At 41.7% G+C, this 16,524-nt stretch overlaps 1 protein-coding gene across 4 annotated transcripts; it reads left to right on the forward strand.

The window, feature by feature from the left end:
- The first annotated feature begins 5,748 nt into the window (after window positions 1-5,748).
- On the forward strand, window positions 5,749-16,283 carry LOC115105389 (cannabinoid receptor 2-like). 4 transcript variants are annotated; one of them, XM_029627386.2, is made up of 4 exons: window positions 5,749-5,983; window positions 12,755-12,797; window positions 13,480-13,582; window positions 13,782-16,283. In XM_029627386.2, exons 3-4 carry the CDS (start codon window positions 13,510-13,512, stop codon window positions 14,879-14,881), a joined length of 1,173 nt encoding a protein of 390 aa, XP_029483246.1. In that variant the 5' UTR covers window positions 5,749-5,983; window positions 12,755-12,797; window positions 13,480-13,509; the 3' UTR covers window positions 14,882-16,283. The 4 variants fall into 4 exon arrangements, with proteins under 4 accessions (XP_029483246.1, XP_029483255.1, XP_064866197.1 ...); XM_029627395.2 differs by lacking the exon at window positions 12,755-12,797; XM_065010125.1 differs by having other exon boundaries at window positions 5,750-5,983; window positions 12,755-13,582.
- Window positions 16,284-16,524: the final 241 nt, after the last annotated feature.

The raw sequence follows: 16,524 nt of genomic DNA on the forward strand, positions 1-16,524 counted from the left end.
CTGTCTGATTTGCAACAAAATGGAAGCTGGGGTAGGTATATGTAGCTGCGCAAGCTGAGCTCTGACCAATCACAACAGCTCTGTGACCGAAGGACCAATCGGAGAGGCGATACACAGACGCATTCACGTCTGTTGCCAGACAGTTGACGCGAAAAGACAAACCTCCCAACCTAGGCTTCCTTTGTTGTTGGAATTTCCATGAAGGAGTGGTAAAGCGTCAAGAAAACCACCATTTAGATTCAAATCAAATAAAACGACTTGTATTTATCCATCAAACCTGACAGTCAATAGCAGATGCTTCGGAAAAATGTAATACTGGTGTTCCAAATGAACAATTGACAAAATATGTCATGATATGTAGACCTACATTACTAAATCATTTGAGTAGCCTACACTAACCAGGTTTCCATACAACCTTTGTATGCTAAACTGTTGGCTAGAGTGCACTTGCCACGACCAGAGTGGGCACATTCGCTATGTAATGTAAAACGTGTTGCGACAAAACCATCAGTAGAGTTAGAAATGCGATGGAACCCCGTTAAAATATGTTTTATTCGATATATGGGAATTGAACAGCAAAAGTAATTTGTGTCCACTACGTCATCACGCACAGCCTTTTATCAACAACAAGTCAATCTGATGGAAACAGGACTCGTTGGGAAATGCGCATATTGTTTATATGGAGGTTTTAGAATATTCGCATGAAATTCAGTTGCCAATTGGACGGAAACCCAGTTTGTGAGAGAGTCTGTCAGAGATCAATTCCTAATAAGATTATGACAAGATTGGCTTCTCAATGGTTCAGTATTATGTAATCCAACTCAATATCAGCCATGACGATGTATATTCCTGAATATAACAGCATTTCTTAATATATTTATAGTGGTTTTGTATTTATATTTTATTACGATATAAATTTTTTTTAAAGAAACAACATTTAACCGGATTTCCTGTAGTAGTGGGTGGGTGGTGATTCATGTGAAAGGAAGTGAGCAGCAGCAACAGGCTTTTGCAAGACTGGGCAAATTACTGTCATCAGTTACCTGCTAACAATGGGCCTATGTCGCAGTAATTTCTCAGATATTTGCTCAAGATGGCCAAAAAAAGTCCCCATAGCTTATTCCCTTTATATGTTTGTTGTTACACAAGTATTTAGGGTTCAGGATTATTGACCATAGATCATAAAGTGAAATACATTTTACTTGATTGTGTTAAACAATCTTGCACTCTCAATTAAACCCCACCCCTAACTGCATCACTATGGTGGCCCATATGTATATATCATTTTTTGTTTGTTTTGGGGCTCTATAGTCAGCCACTGTCAAGATGTAGGTCTGTTATTAACAGTATTTTCTCACTTAGTATCTGTGTGTTCCATGTTGTCTCTGTTGTTTGATAAGATACTCAAATTACATGCCCCTAAACCTGACCTAATTTTACAGTTGCAAATGTTACCTAACGTTAACTTGTCTGGGAACATAGAACAACAAGTCCTAACATGTTACACTAGAAACCACAAAGCTTGGATTTATAAACCGTTTCCTGCCATCATACCACTAGGTGTCAATGTGCTGCATCCTCTCTGATAATATACTATCCATTTGTACACAGTGTCTGGTTCGTTTGGGGTAATTGCATTTGCCATTGTCATGGAGCTCTCTCCCAGCCGCCTGACAGTGGAGGTTTATTTCAGAACACGTAAGGAGATCTGATCATATTACACAATTATAGGAGGATATCTTCTGTTTTCAGAGACTAGAGCAGCACCTCAGACCAGACCTCAAACAACAAACCTTTATGAGGACAATAAATATGTCTCGCCTGTGTCTGATTTCAGCTTCCATGTTTTACATCAGAGCATGTTTCTAATCTGTGGTAATAGTACATTGATGACAGTATACACTGTGAGTCTGTGACTTATTATAGAACCTACTGTTCTAGATTTTGAAGACTGGGTTTACGTGTTAAATATTTATAGCAGGTCCAAGTCTCCGGGATAAAACAATTGTATAACGGTTACAAGGGATGAATTCCAAATGTGCTCGCCAATGTCTAACACTCATCTGTGTCTCTCACTGTAAAAAGAGTGTTGTTGCAACATTTTGCCTGTCTATCAACCCGTATACCTTGAGTGAGTACCCAGTGTGTACTACACACCCCTGTGACAAGTCCTTGCAAAGGTTGGGCCTCCTCAGGCCAGAAGCTATGTATGGAATTTAGGTCATTGGGAGGCTCTACTAGGTCACACAGGAGTATAGAGGTGGTACACGCAGGATGTCAAAACAAGCAATCCCTCTCACCCTAATTTGGGCAAGAGGTTGGGTGTGTTTGTGTAGAATTAATAATGACTACAAATATATTGTTTTGTGATACATACAAAGAGCTGAAAGGAAAACCAACAGGCTGTTGCAATTGCGTTTTACATTAGGTAATCTGTTGTAAGCAAATAACTAACTGTAACACAATGACTGACTTTGTTCCATTCATCTGAAAGGAGGGAATAGGACACGGTCAGACTACACTTTAAGTGAGGGGTCATATCAGTGCCTTTTTTTCTCTCTTTAAGAGAGGCGGTGGGAGAGTGGGAGGAAATTTGATCTTGAGACAGCACTCAGCATTATGGCCATAAAAGTATGAAACCTGGCCTGAAGCTATTTCTCATTGAATGTATAAGGAGAGGATACTTTTTGTATTTGGTTCTGGGTTCGGAGACCGATGTTATTTAGCTTATTGTATAACATTTAAAATCATTAAATTAATAACCATAAAAGGTATAGTAGGTGCCAAATGCTGAGCTTGTGCCCCTGTTGAGACAATGACAGAAATGAAAAAGTGGAGGAGCTTAGCTGCCTGCTTGTAATCAGATTTCCTCCCTCTGCCCAGCCAAATTGGTCAGGTCACCGACAGGGCAGTGAAGAGGAGGATAGTAAACTGCCTTTAAATCAGACATGGTCGACTCTAGTGAGTGGGTCAATGCCGGACCAGACCATATTTTTTCAGTCCAAATGTGTTCAATGTATTGTATAACGTGTGTGTTGTAAAGCTAAAATAGTAAAACATTCATTATTTCAGATTGCATATGGGCAAATTAGCTCTTAGAACCTGATTAGAATATATTAACACGTTATTCATTTAATATGTCCTAAACGACAGTTTCTTAATTTTGATAGGCTAATAAAGTATTGTAATTTCTTCCCCTGTGGGATTTTTAAAATTGATTATTTCTAGGCAACAGTACGCAACAAACTTCTGCTTGCCTCAATCATGCCACTTCCCCTACAAACTTTTACCATTCTTGAGTTCCCCCAGTTGGTATAGTAGTTGTTACAGATTGTGAAGAAAAACTAACTGGTTGTTATTGAGTGTCGCCCCCTCTTGCTTAAAAAAAACATTACATCCTGGTTGTTTCATTGTGCATGACCATCATTTAGATGATGTGGTCATAGTAAAAAAAGAACATATGTATTGAGTAATATGCAGGAAATACAACTTTTGCACAACGAGGTAATCTTGACACAATCATGCCACAAGGGACGAGCATAAAGAACAGATCATATTCAATTAGGGGTTTCGAGCTCTCAGTTGTATAAAAAAACAAACAATGGTACCATACTGAATAAAGGCTGCAGTACTTTAGAATCAGTGAAACGTCTATCATTATCAACCCCTGTGGAGTAAACACAATATTTCATTGCACTTAACAGGCCATTTCTGCATCTCTATTGTCTGGTTTATGGCTCGCCAGAGGTCACAGTCTCTGTCTTTTCTGTTCTTTAACCTTGTTTCCTCACACATCCTGAAACACAGCTCACTCTCACTGTGAGTGCTCTGTCTCCTCCCGAGGCACCATTTTAACTTTTAATGCGCAAATGGGATTGACAAAAAGGCAGGAAACATGAACGTGTTAGTACTTCAGGGACTGCATAAATGTCTAAATATATTGGAGAAATGGAAAAGTGAGGTTGGAGGGGGGGGGGGTAGCCAACCTTTCCATTCATGAGTATTGTATGTTAGGAGGACATTATTTAAGACATTACAGAGTGATGGCCCGCCCTGAAATAAATCTCTTATGACCTTTAATCATGGCCTGTATGACTTTAGAACCTGTGGAATTTGTAAATGTAAACATGGATAGTAAAATGTAATGCTCAGCTCCTAAATGTTGAATCTATTTCAGGTATGGCTTCCCTTTCTTTTTGACTTCATCCTTCCCCAAGCAGTTCTCATCGTAGACCAGTGTCTCACTCTCACTCACTCATTCACTGACTGTTTCTGGTGAGGGGAGATAGGTGGAACTCACTGGCTGAGGTCATCAGTTTGGTCCATCTTCCGCCTACACCACAGCAGAACTGACACAAAAGAATCCACACCTGCCTTTATTCTTTTAGACTATGATGAGTCCATTCCCAACAATATAGCGTTACTGACCCTTTTAAAAAAAATGTATTTTGCCTAAAATGACATACCCAAATCCAACTGCCTGTAGCTCAGGACCTGAAGCAAGGATATGCATATTCTTGATACCATTTGAAAGGTAACACTTTGAAGTTTGTGGAAATGTGAAATTAATGTAGAGCTCCAGAGTTCCTCTGCGGAGATGGGAGAACCTTCCAGAAGGACAACCATCTCTCAGCACTCTGCCAACCAGGCCTTTATGGTAGAGCGGCCAGACGAAGACACTCCTCAGTAAAGCCCGCATGGAGTTTGCCAAAAAGCACCTAAAGACTCTCAGACCATGAGAAACAAAATTCTCTGGTCTGATGAAACCAAGATTGAACTATTTGGCCTGAATGCCAAGCGTCACGTCTGGAGGAAACCTGGCACCATCCCTGCAGTGAAGCATGGTGGTGGCAGCATCATGCCGTGTGGATGTTTTTCAGCGTCAGGGACTGGGAGACTAGTCAGGATTGAGGAAAGATGAACGGAGAAAAGTACAGAGGGATCCTTGATGAAAACCTGCTCCAGAGTGCTTAGGACCTCAGACTGGGGGAGAAGATTCACCTTCTCCAAGCACACAGACAAGATAACACAAGAGTGGCTTCAGGACAAGTCTCTGAATGTCCTTGAGTGACCCAGTCAGAGCCCGGACTTGATCCCGATCAAACATCTCTGGAGAGACCTGAAAATAGCTGTGCAGCGACGCTCCCAATCCAATGAGTTTGAGATTATCTGCAGAGAAGAATGGGAGAAACTCCCCAAATACAGGTGTGCCAAGCTTTTAGGGTCATACCCAAGAAGATTTGAGGCTCTTATCGCTGCCAAAGGTGCTTCAACAAAGTAAAGTGCTTGAATACTTTTGTAAATGTGATATTTCACATTTTTATTTTTAATACATTTGCAAAAAATGTCTAAGAACCTGTTTTTGCTTTGTCTTTATGGAACATTGTGTGTAGATTGATGGGAAAAAAACGAATCAATTTTAGAATAAAGGCTGTAACATAACAAAATGTGGAAAAAGTCAAGGGATGATGCTGTCGGAATTAGTACCTCGTTGCATGTTTAAAGTGATTAAAGTGACTGTTTAGAATGTATATGTCTGTGTAAGTTTTGTTTCCTTGTTGCAGTGTCACAACTCAGTTGGCACAGTATGTTTCAACATTTGTGCTGACACTTCTGCCAATGTCTCTGTGGACCAGTGGAGGCTGGTGGGAGGAGCTACAGGAGGACGGCTGGGATGGAATAAACAGAACGGAGTCAAACTTGTGGTTTCCATATGTTTGATCTATTTGATACCGTTCCATTGATTCCATTCCAGCCATTAGAATGAGCCCAAAAAGCATGAACATGTTAGTACTTCAGGGACTGCAAACGGTCAGACATCAGTCTCTCTCGCTCTCTCTCCCTCACTCACTCTCACTCAGTCACCGACTGGTTCTGGGGAGTGGAGTTAGATGGAACTCAGTGGCGCTGTAGCCGAGGTCACCAGTTTGGTCTGTCTTCCTCCTACACCACAACAGAACTGACAGAAAAGCATCCACACAAGGTAAGCGCCTGCCTTTATTCTTGTATTATTTTATACTACGATACAGTCCACCCCACACAGGGCAAAAACACTACCTTGTGGTTTCTGAGCATCATAGAGCAAATCATTATTTGCACAATATGTTTGAAACCTGTTATGAGGGAAATGCTGAAGGTGAGAGCATGATTGTTAGGTTCTGAAGCACAAAGCATGCTCTTCCTTAGGATTTTGCATGTATATAGATGTTAGATGATGCTGTCTGATGTTCAGTCTGTGACCCAGATCAGTCTGGGACTATGTGTTCTGTTTTTAATAGCATTTATGAATTGGTACCTCATTGCATGTTTTAAAGTGTTTAAAACATCAGTCTGTGAAAGTCTCCTTGCCTTGCTGCAGTGTCACAACTCAGTTGACACACTATATTTCAACATGTGTTGAAATGTCTCTGTGGTCATACTGTAAATCTAAGATATTACCCACTCAGTAATAGGTACTGTGTACTTTGTATTAATTAAGATATGTATGAGTGGTCCAAGTACCTTCGAGGAACAGAAAAGTAGTCTACTGTGAACTGTCAATCAAAGCATATTTCAGGTCCACACAGAGAGAGGAAGCCTAAGGTGGTGTAATAAGCAGAGTGCATATATTCCATCATCTCCCTCAAGCAGATTTAGAAATATTGTCACTAAAGTCAATAAGGGTCTCTGTAAAAAGTAATTTACTTCCTATTTCTCCAGCCCCCATATTCCAAAATGTACTTTCATGAAGCAGATGTTTGTGACGGAAAAAATAGGAATGATGATCATTCAGAACCTCATAAAATGAAAACAAAATGTAAGCAAAAAGTGGGGCACTGGTGCAATGCCGTAAAAAAGTGATATATTTGTGTGGTTATGAACGTCCTATTTCTATAGACACAGCAGGGCAGTAACTTCGTTCGAGTTCGAGTTTTAGAGAGGTTCTTTTTGAAAGTTGAAGCTCATTGACTGCATTTCTGTACAATTTTAAAAAATGTTTAAAAAGGCTATTTGGAGAACAGAAAAAAAAAATGAACAAAAATGAACCCAGCCATTATCACCTGCTGTAGGTTAATTTACCTAAGTCGATATACAAAAAAAAACAATCCAACATTTACTGAGAGCTAACTCTGCAAATAGCACTGCTGGGTGATTTAATGAGTCATAGTCAATCGATCAATAAAATAATAATATTCTTAGCAAAAGGTGATCATTTTGAATGTACAATCTGTAGAAACTATGACAATAGAAAGGTTCATAACCTTTTGTGAAACATCACAGCACAGAGTAAAAATATATGGCAGCTAGAAATCAACTGGATGGTCTTCAAAGACAGATGGGAGGGTTAGAGGGTTGCTGAAAGCTGGGACGAAAAAAACAAAAAGATAATTAATGTAAAATATACTGTCTGAAATGTGTGTAGTATGTATTAACTGGAAGTGGAAGCATAAGTATTGTTGTCCATTAGTTTACTCCACGTAGGGAAGGGGTAGGGTTAGGGGGGAAACATTAATAAAGGAAAATATAAAACATATATTTAAAATAATATATACAGTTGAAGTCGGAAGTTCACATACAATTAGGGTGGAGTCATTTAAACTCGTTTTTCAACCACTCCACAAATTTCTTACAGACAGATTATTTCATTTATAATTCACTGTATCACAATTCCAGTGGGTCAGAAGTTTACATACACTAAGTAGACTGTGCCTTTAAACAGCTTGGAAAATTCCAGAAAATTACGTCATGGCTTGAGAAGCTTCTGATAGGCTCATTGAATCATTTGAGTCAATTGGAGGTGTACCTGTGGATGTATTTATCTGGAGCTCTGTCTGAGTGACCATTGGGTTCTTCTTTCCAGATTGTTCAGTTTGGCCGGCCGGCCAGCTCTAGGAAGAGTCTTGGTGGCCTCCATTATGTAAGAATAATGGAGGCCACTGTGTTCTTGGGGACCTTCAATGCTGCAGAAATGTTTTGGTACAATTCCTCACATCTGTGCCTCGACACAATCCTGTCTCTGAGCTCTACGGACAATTATTTCAATCTCATAGCTTGGTTTTTGCCCTGACATGCATTGTCAACTGTGGGACCTTATACAGTGCCTTGCGAAAGCATTCGGCCCCCTTGAACTTTGCGACCTTTTGCCACATTTCAGGCTTCAAACATAAAGATATAAAACTGTATTTTTTTGTGAAGAATCAACAACAAGTGGGACACAATCATGAAGTGGAACGACATTTATTGGATATTTCAAACTTTTTTAACAAATCAAAAACTGAAAAATTGGGCGTGCAAAATTATTCAGCCCCCTTAAGTTAATACTTTGTAGCGCCACCTTTTGCTGCGATTACAGCTGTAAGTCGCTTGGGGTATGTCTCTATCAGTTTTGCACATCGAGAGACTGACATTTTTTCCCATCCTTGCCAAACAGCTCGAGCTCAGTGAGGTTGGATGGAGAGCATTTGTGAACAGCAGTTTTCAGTTCTTTCCACAGATTCTCGATTGGATTCAGGTCTGGACTTTGACTTGGCCATTCTAACACCTGGATATGTTTATTTTTTAACCATTCCATTGTAGATTTTGCTTTATGTTTTGGATCATTGTCTTGTTGGAAGACAAATCTCCGTCCCAGTCTCAGGTCTTTTGCAGACTCCATCAGGTTTTCTTCCAGAATGGTCCTGTATTTGGCTCCATCAATCTTCCCATCAATTTTAACCATCTTCCCTGTCCCTGCTGAAGAAAAGCAGGCCCAAACCATGATGCTGCCACCACCATGTTTGACAGTGGGGATGGTGTGTTCAGGGTGATGAGCTGTGTTGCTTTTACGCCAAACATAACATTTTGCATTGTTGCCAAAAAGTTCAATTTTGGTTTCATCTGACCAGAGCACCTTCTTCCACATGTTTGGTGTGTCTCCCAGGTGGCTTGTGGCAAACTTTAAACAACACTTTTTATGGATATCTTTAAGAAATGGCTTTCTTCTTGCCACTCTTCCATAAAGGCCAGATTTGTGCAATATACGACTGATTGTTGTCCTATGGACAGAGTCTCCCACCTCAGCTGTAGATCTCTGCAGTTCATCCAGAGTGATCATGGGCCTCTTGGCTGCATCTCTGATCAGTCTTCTCCTTGTATGAGCTGAAAGTTTAGAGGGACGGCCAGGTCTTGGTAGATTTGCAGTGGTCTGATACTCCTTCCATTTCAATATTATCGCTTGCACAGTGCTCCTTGGGATGTTTAAAGCTTGGGAAATATTTTTGTATCCAAATCCAGCTTTAAACTTCTTCACAACAGTATCTCGGACCTGCCTGGTGTGTTCCTTGTTCTTCATGATGCTCTCTGCGCTTTTAACGGACCTCTGAGACTATCACAGTGCAGGTGCATTCATACGGAGACTTGAATACACACAGGTGGATTGTATTTATCATCATTAGTCATTTAGGTCAACATTGGATCATTCAGAGATCCTCACTGAACTTCTGGAGAGAGTTTGCTGCACTGAAAGTAAAGGGGCTGTTTTTGATTTGTTAAAAAAGTTTGAAATATCCAATAAATGTCGTTCCACTTCATGATTGTGTCCCACTTGTTGTTGATTCTTCACAACAAAAATACAGTTTTATATCTTAATGTTTGAAGCCTGAAATGTGGCAAAAGGTCGCAAAGTTCAAGGGGGCCGAATACTTTCGCAAGGCACTGTATAGACAGGTGTGTGCCTTTCCAAATCATATCCAATCAATGGAATTTACCACAGGTGGACTCAAATCAAGTTGTAGAAACATCTCAAGATCTCAAGGATGATCATTGGAAACAGGATGCACCTGAGCTCAATTTAGAGTCTCATAGCAAAGGGTCTGAATACTTATATAAATAAGGTATCTGTTTTTAATTTTTATACATTTGCTAAAACTGTTTTTGTTTTGTTGTTATGGGGTATTGTGTGTAGATTGAGGAGGGAAAAAAATAATTTAAATACATTCCAGCCTTATTCTAAAAATGTAACAAAATGTGGAAAAAGTGAAGGGGTCTGAATACTTTCCGAATGCACTGTATATAGGGGATTTGAAATTATTCAGACAGTTATATTGATAGAAGTCACAATCTATCTGCAATATTAAAGCTGATCTACCTGGCTAAAATAAAAAAAAACAATACAAGAATAACACAGCATATTAGCTATGCAATTGTAATGTTATACCCCTAAAATAGGGAGAAATAATTCACACTGACACATAGCATCACTAACGAAACCAAAAAGTATTACATATTTAAAACGGTATTGTTTGCATTTGGCCTGAATGCCAAGCGTCATGTATGGAGGAAACCTGGCCCATATCCCTATGGTGAAGCATGGTGACAGCATCATGCTATGGGGATGTTTTTCAGCGGCAGGGAATGGGAGATTAGTCAGGATTGAGGGAAAGATGAACGGAGCAATGTACAGAGAGATCCTTGATGAAAACCTGCTCCAGAGCGCTCAGAACCTCAGACTGGGGTTAAGGTTCACCTTCCCACAAGTACCACGACCCAAATCACACAGCCAAGACAATGCAGGACTGGCTTCGGGACAAGTGGCCCAGCAGAGCCTGGACTTGAACCTGATCGAACATCTTTGGAGAGACCTGAAAATAGCTGTGCAGCGACGCTCCCCATCCAACCTGACAGAGCTTGAGAGGATCTGCAGAGAAGAAGGAGAGAAACTCCACAAATACAGATGTTCCAAGCTAGTAGCTTCATACCCAAGACTTGAGGCTGTAATCGCTGCCAAAGGTGCTTAAACAAGGTGCTCAAACAAAGTACTGAGTAAAGGGTCTGAATACTTATGTAAATGTGATATTTCCAGTTTTTCTTTTCTTACACAGGGCACTTTGGATCACCTGCTGCGTGGGCACCCCCACAGTTGTCACACGGTGCCTTCTTTATCCCAACTGTACACTTCCTCTGACTATGTCCTCCTAAACATTTCTCACATCGTGGGAACTCCCTTCTACAACATGTCCGAATTCTTGGCACCTAAATCACTGTAGCGGGTTCGTAACATAGGCCCTCACGGAATAGCAACTATAACTTAACCTCTGTGTCAAAGCTCAACAAGACAGACAAGGTATTCTCAGTCTTGCCATTTCAACCGGGTCTACGTCGCACCAAATGACAGGTGTCGCAAACACCAGGAATATTATTGTTCATTTGATCCACCTCTACAATCAACGTTACCCCACTGATCACTCCTTTTAGGGGCGCCCTGCTCCAGCGAGCAAAGCACTACACAGGTTGCGCCCGCTTCCTCTGGGCTGAGGATGCACAAAAAAAAAAAAAATCCACTTCTCACAACTTTCACAGATCTAACCGTTCCCAGTTTGTCATTTACCCAGCTTGGCAGAACAGCCAAAAAGCAGGAATCCACTTTTTCCAAAAATCTCACTCCTAACCGGATCAAAATAATCTCTGACAGGATTCACAGAACAAACGCTGGAAGTCTCTACCACACCTGTCGCCGCAGGTAGGCCCACTTCCTCCTGGTCTGGCTCAACTTCAGAGCGCCGACTGACTTCATTTTGAGATCCTAAAGATTCTCAAGGGAGCATGTAGGTTTGTATTCAGGAGACAAAGTGTGTACACAGGAAACAAATGATATATTCTGCACTTCTGCATTGAGGAGTAGAGGGGTGTGCAGTGAGTTTGCACAATGTCAGCAGAATCTCTAGACTAGTTGCCTATTGAGCCGACTGCGAGCTGGGGTAGTTTGTTTCGCTTCAGGGAGGCAAATCCAGGGTGACGCAGGCAAACATTATTCCACTTGTTCCCATAAACGCAAGCGCGATTAGAACTCAGATCAAGAATATAAGCATTCTGAGCTTTGATTAACGCTGCAATATTTCCACTTTGACCCGTAAAATCACTAGGAAATCAGCTCAAAGTTATTTTCATTTTGGAAATATGTTCCTAAGTATTTCCACGCATATATAGAGAGACATACACCTTCCTAATATTGAGTTGCACCCACTTCTGCCCTCAGAACAGCCTCAATTCGTCGGGGCAAGGACTCTACAAGGTGCCAAAAGTGTTCCACAGGGATGCTGGCCAAATGTGTCCCACAGTTGTGTCAAGTTGGCTGGATGTCCTTTGGGGGAACATTCTTGATACACACGGGAAACTGTTGAGCTCGAAAAACCCTGGAGCGTTGCAGTTCTTGACACACTCAAACCGGTGCGCCTGGTACCTTACCACCATACTCAGTTCAAAGGCACTTAGACATTTTCTCTTGCCCACTCACACTCTGAATGGCACTCAGTCTAATTCATGGAACGAGCAGGGGTTCCTAATGTTTTGTACACTCAGTGTATGCGATCATATCCCAATGTAATCAAGGTTTGAAATTATTTTATTTTTGTCAAATACTGTATCTATTTGGGCTATTTGAGGTCAATTTGCTGAGTACAAATGAATTATAATTATGTTTCGGGACCCCCGACCATCCGCTCATGAAGAAATTCAGCCCATGGCTTAATGTAATTGGGGACCCTTGCTATAGTGCATAGAGAGGATGAGGATATGCTTTCCAAGCTCAGTCTGACTGTACTAGACCTTAATGACCATGGCCTGGTGAGGCCCAACTCAACACTGTCTTTCTAACCTAATGTACTTCCATCAACAGCTGGAAATGATGACCAGAAGCCATCTGCACGGCTCTTTCCACCAAGCCCACTCATGCGATTTACTATGAATCACATCGTTGTCTCCATTAATGATAAAAAATATATGTATTTGTTTTTCTCAGGAAGTCACCACCCAATTCATTCACTTCAAGTGAGAGCCTCAAGGTCTGTTTATGTCTACTGATAATGCGTTTGTTTTTACCGTGCCTCTTGAGGTGGGCTAGAAGGGATGGATTTTTCTCTGCTGTAAATAGACAGATTATTGTTTTGAGGTGATCAAACAGGTCCCCGTGTTTAAATGGTTATGCTTCCACAGAATGTCTGAAGCTTGTTTTTGGTGGATTTCAATTTCTTCTAATAGGAATATATTTGAACACACGGACCTGTTTCATCACCTCAAAACAATACTCTGTCAATTTACAGCAGAGAAAAAAAAATATCAATGATAATAAATAAAAAATAGGACAATAATTGGTTTTGAATAAACACATTCACAAGCCATTTTATTAGCACATTTTCGCCATAAAGAGACCCTGAAATGATTCAGGAAGGAGGCAATTAGGCAGCAACTCCTTCTCACAACACATTGGAGGAAAGGGTCAGAGGTTCCTCCCCTTGGACCGTCTCATCCGATGCTTTTTGAGAAGGAAGCGAGGAACGGGAATGCGAAAAGGAAGTACAATTTAAGATGCACCATTCAGGAAGTTCTGTTTAAGTAATCAGATAATGTCTCCATCAAGTGGTCATATGTGGTACTGTCTGATGACTTGTGACCCATCTGAATTTCTATGGGTAAATACAGTATGAGAACAATGTTCATACATTTCCCCTCTGCACCTCTAAGTAGATCTCAGAGCTAACCCCTGACCTATAAGAGATGGATGGATGGGACAAGCCTGTAGGGGCCATGATGTCCGAAGACAATGGAAGCACCCCCACATCACCTCTGGGTATGTATATTAGAATATTGTCATCATATTTTAAATAGGATAACTTATAATACAATAACTGCGGCTCCTTAAATATTATTTGATATTAAAAATAACTATGACATATTATGATGATGATGATTGGTAATGTGAGTTCACATTGGCTTATGTTGTATGGCAGCCAATCACTGATGTCTGAATTGTATTCCTGTGTCAACAGTCAACCAGTCCTGTGCGGACCGGAAGTGCTATATGGTTCTGCATGAGGCGGAGAAGACAGCCATCGGCTCCATCTGTTTCCTGGCCGGACCCTTCACTTTCCTGGAGAATGCGTTAGTCCTGGGTGTGATCGCCGCCACCGCCACCCTGCGCCAGCGTCCCTCCTACCTTTTCATTGGCAGCCTGGCCCTGGCCGACGCCTTTGCCAGCTGCTTCTTCACCACCAGCTTCCTGAACTTCCACCTGTTCCACCGCCTTGACAGCCCCAACGCCTACCTCTTCAAGCTGGGCGGGGTGACGATGGCGTTCACCGGCTCGGTGGGTAGTCTTCTGTTGACTGCTCTGGACCGCTATCTGTGTATACATCAGGCGTCGAGTTATAAAGTGGTGTTGACGCGCCGCAGGGCCCTGTTGGCTCTCCTTGCCCTGTGGAGCGCCACCATCCTCATCTCCTTCCTCCCTCTGATGGGCTGGAGGTGCCCCACAGAGCTCAGCCCGCCCTGCTCGCGCCTCTTCCCATACATCGACCACCGCTACCTGGCCTGCTGGGTCAGCTTCATCCTGGTGCTGCTGTCACTCATCCTGGGCGCCTACGCCCTGATCCTGTGGAGGGCCAATCGGCATGAGGCATCCATGATGGGCCACCAGGGGTTGCCTACCCGTGGTCAGGCCCGCATGCGGCTGGACATTCGGTTGGCACGTACCCTGGGCCTGATTCTGCTCATCATGGTGGGCTGTTGGCTGCCGACCCTCTCCATCATGCTGGCAGACGTCTCGGTGCAGCTCGTGCGCATCCAGCAGAGGGCCTTTGCTTTCTGCAGCACCATGTGCCTGGTCAACTCAGCCGTCAACCCACTGCTGTATGCCCTGCGCTGCCGGGAGCTGAGGTTGGCACTGATGCGGCTATTGGGGGGCCTGAGTGACAGGCTGGGGTGCTGCCAGAGGCACGTAGGGGGAGACACGACCACTACCCTTCCCTTAGGCGAGAGCAACAGCTGTAGCGCTCACTCCGAGAGTGAGGCGCACAGACTCGTTAGCTGCCGACCGAACACAGTCTCAGGAATGGTTGGCAAGCAGCAGCTGGACATGACTGGAATATGAGAAGGGTTGAGAGGCTTACCATATATCAGGGTTATAGCAGTGTTGTGAACTTGTGTTTCTTCTGTTGTGTTCATAGCGATAAGGAGGTAATGTCTCTAAAATGAACTGTGATAACAGGGACAAAAACAAAGATATCGACCATGTTACCATAAATTGTGCTGACCCACCTACAAGCCAAGTCAATCAGAGATAATATTATTTTATTATTTGTCCAAGGTACATGATAGATTTATTATAATATTTTTTTTTACAATGTGAAATATCCCAAATGAACACCTTTGGGAAAACAACAGCATTGTTTGGGGTTGGCAGTGTAAATGTAGATAGCTATGCTATCCTATGCTTGTTTTCGCTTGAGTGTCTGTCCTTTAGCGTCCAGAAGAGGATCCTGACGGGTTCCCATCTGCACATAAATACCTGTCCTGAATAGAGGCCCTGTGGGTTGTAAACAATGTCCTCCACATTGTGACTCTGCAAGCAGTGTTGAGATCAGAGGTGGAGGAAAGGCGGAGCCTGGGTGGGTCCAATCAGAAAAAAAGAAGTCAGATTTTGTATTATTTATTTTTTAAATGTATGCTTTTTTTTATGCTCTTTACTTCTGTGTTCCAAATGGAACATAGTGTTTGCATATTTAGGTAAAAATAATCAGAATTCATAGCAAGCAGTACACTGGGTTAGTCAGATTTGATTAAATATAATGGAACAGATGACATGGAATGACATCACATGCCAAAAAGAACTGAAAGCCACACCCCAATGAGCAACGAATATGACTGCATTGAGGCATATGTCACTGTGCTTCTATGGCTACATGCACCATGCCACTACCTATTTCATTTGTTCATTTAGCAAACAAGACAGCTCATAATCCAGTGCCTTTATTACAGTCAACACACCTATATGTTAGCTTTAAAAATCCTACATTTTCTCTCAGCTTCATGGCAAAATGTGTAGAATAGCATGAGATGAGCTAAAAAAACTGCACATGTTCCTCTCTATCCTATGGCAAAATGTGTAGAATTGCAGGAAATGTTCTTTAAAACAGCAACATGCCAAAATGTGTAGAATAGCATGAGATTAGCTATAAACTGCACATTTGTCTCTGTTCCATGGCAAAATGTATAAAACAAAATTGGGGGCCCAGACAAATTTCTGCAGGCCCACCCAACAACAAATTTCTGGCTAAGCCACTGGTCGAGATAAGTGGGGCACAGGTCAGAAAGATAGAGTCACACAACACAGAGACTAGAACACTTTTTTCTATAGAACACTACAAATGGCAACTACAGTTCACAAGTAATTTCAGTAGATCGATCACAAAACAATCAAACACAAAGGTAGATGTTTTGTCTTGTAGATAGTCTAAGTAAAATAAAATTACTTACGGGTCCTTTTCCAACAATGCAGTTTCTTTTTTTTATTTGTATTTATTTTATTGATACGATAAATAAATACGCAGTGAATAACAATAACGAGTTACAATGAGTCAATGTGCATGGGTACTAGTCTAAGCTCTAAGCCATTTAAAGTAATGCCTGGGTATACATATACACTGCTCAAAAACATAAGGGAACACTTAAACAACAATGCAACTCCAAGTCAATCACACTTCTGTAAAATCAAACTGTCCACTTAGGAAGCAA

The sequence above is a fragment of the Oncorhynchus nerka genome, linkage group LG3 (assembly GCF_034236695.1).
Source record: "Oncorhynchus nerka isolate Pitt River linkage group LG3, Oner_Uvic_2.0, whole genome shotgun sequence".
In the NCBI taxonomy this organism is placed as follows: Eukaryota; Metazoa; Chordata; class Actinopteri; order Salmoniformes; family Salmonidae; genus Oncorhynchus; species Oncorhynchus nerka.

Excerpts from the sequence above, each read along its gene's own strand:
- LOC115105389 (XM_029627386.2), top strand. The coding sequence starts at position 13,510 with ATGGATGGATGGGACAAGCCTGTAGGGGCCATGATGTCCGAAGACAAT. Across the intron at positions 13,583-13,781 it reads CACCCCCACATCACCTCTGG|TCAACCAGTCCTGTGCGGAC; the intron begins GTATGTATATTA and ends CTGTGTCAACAG.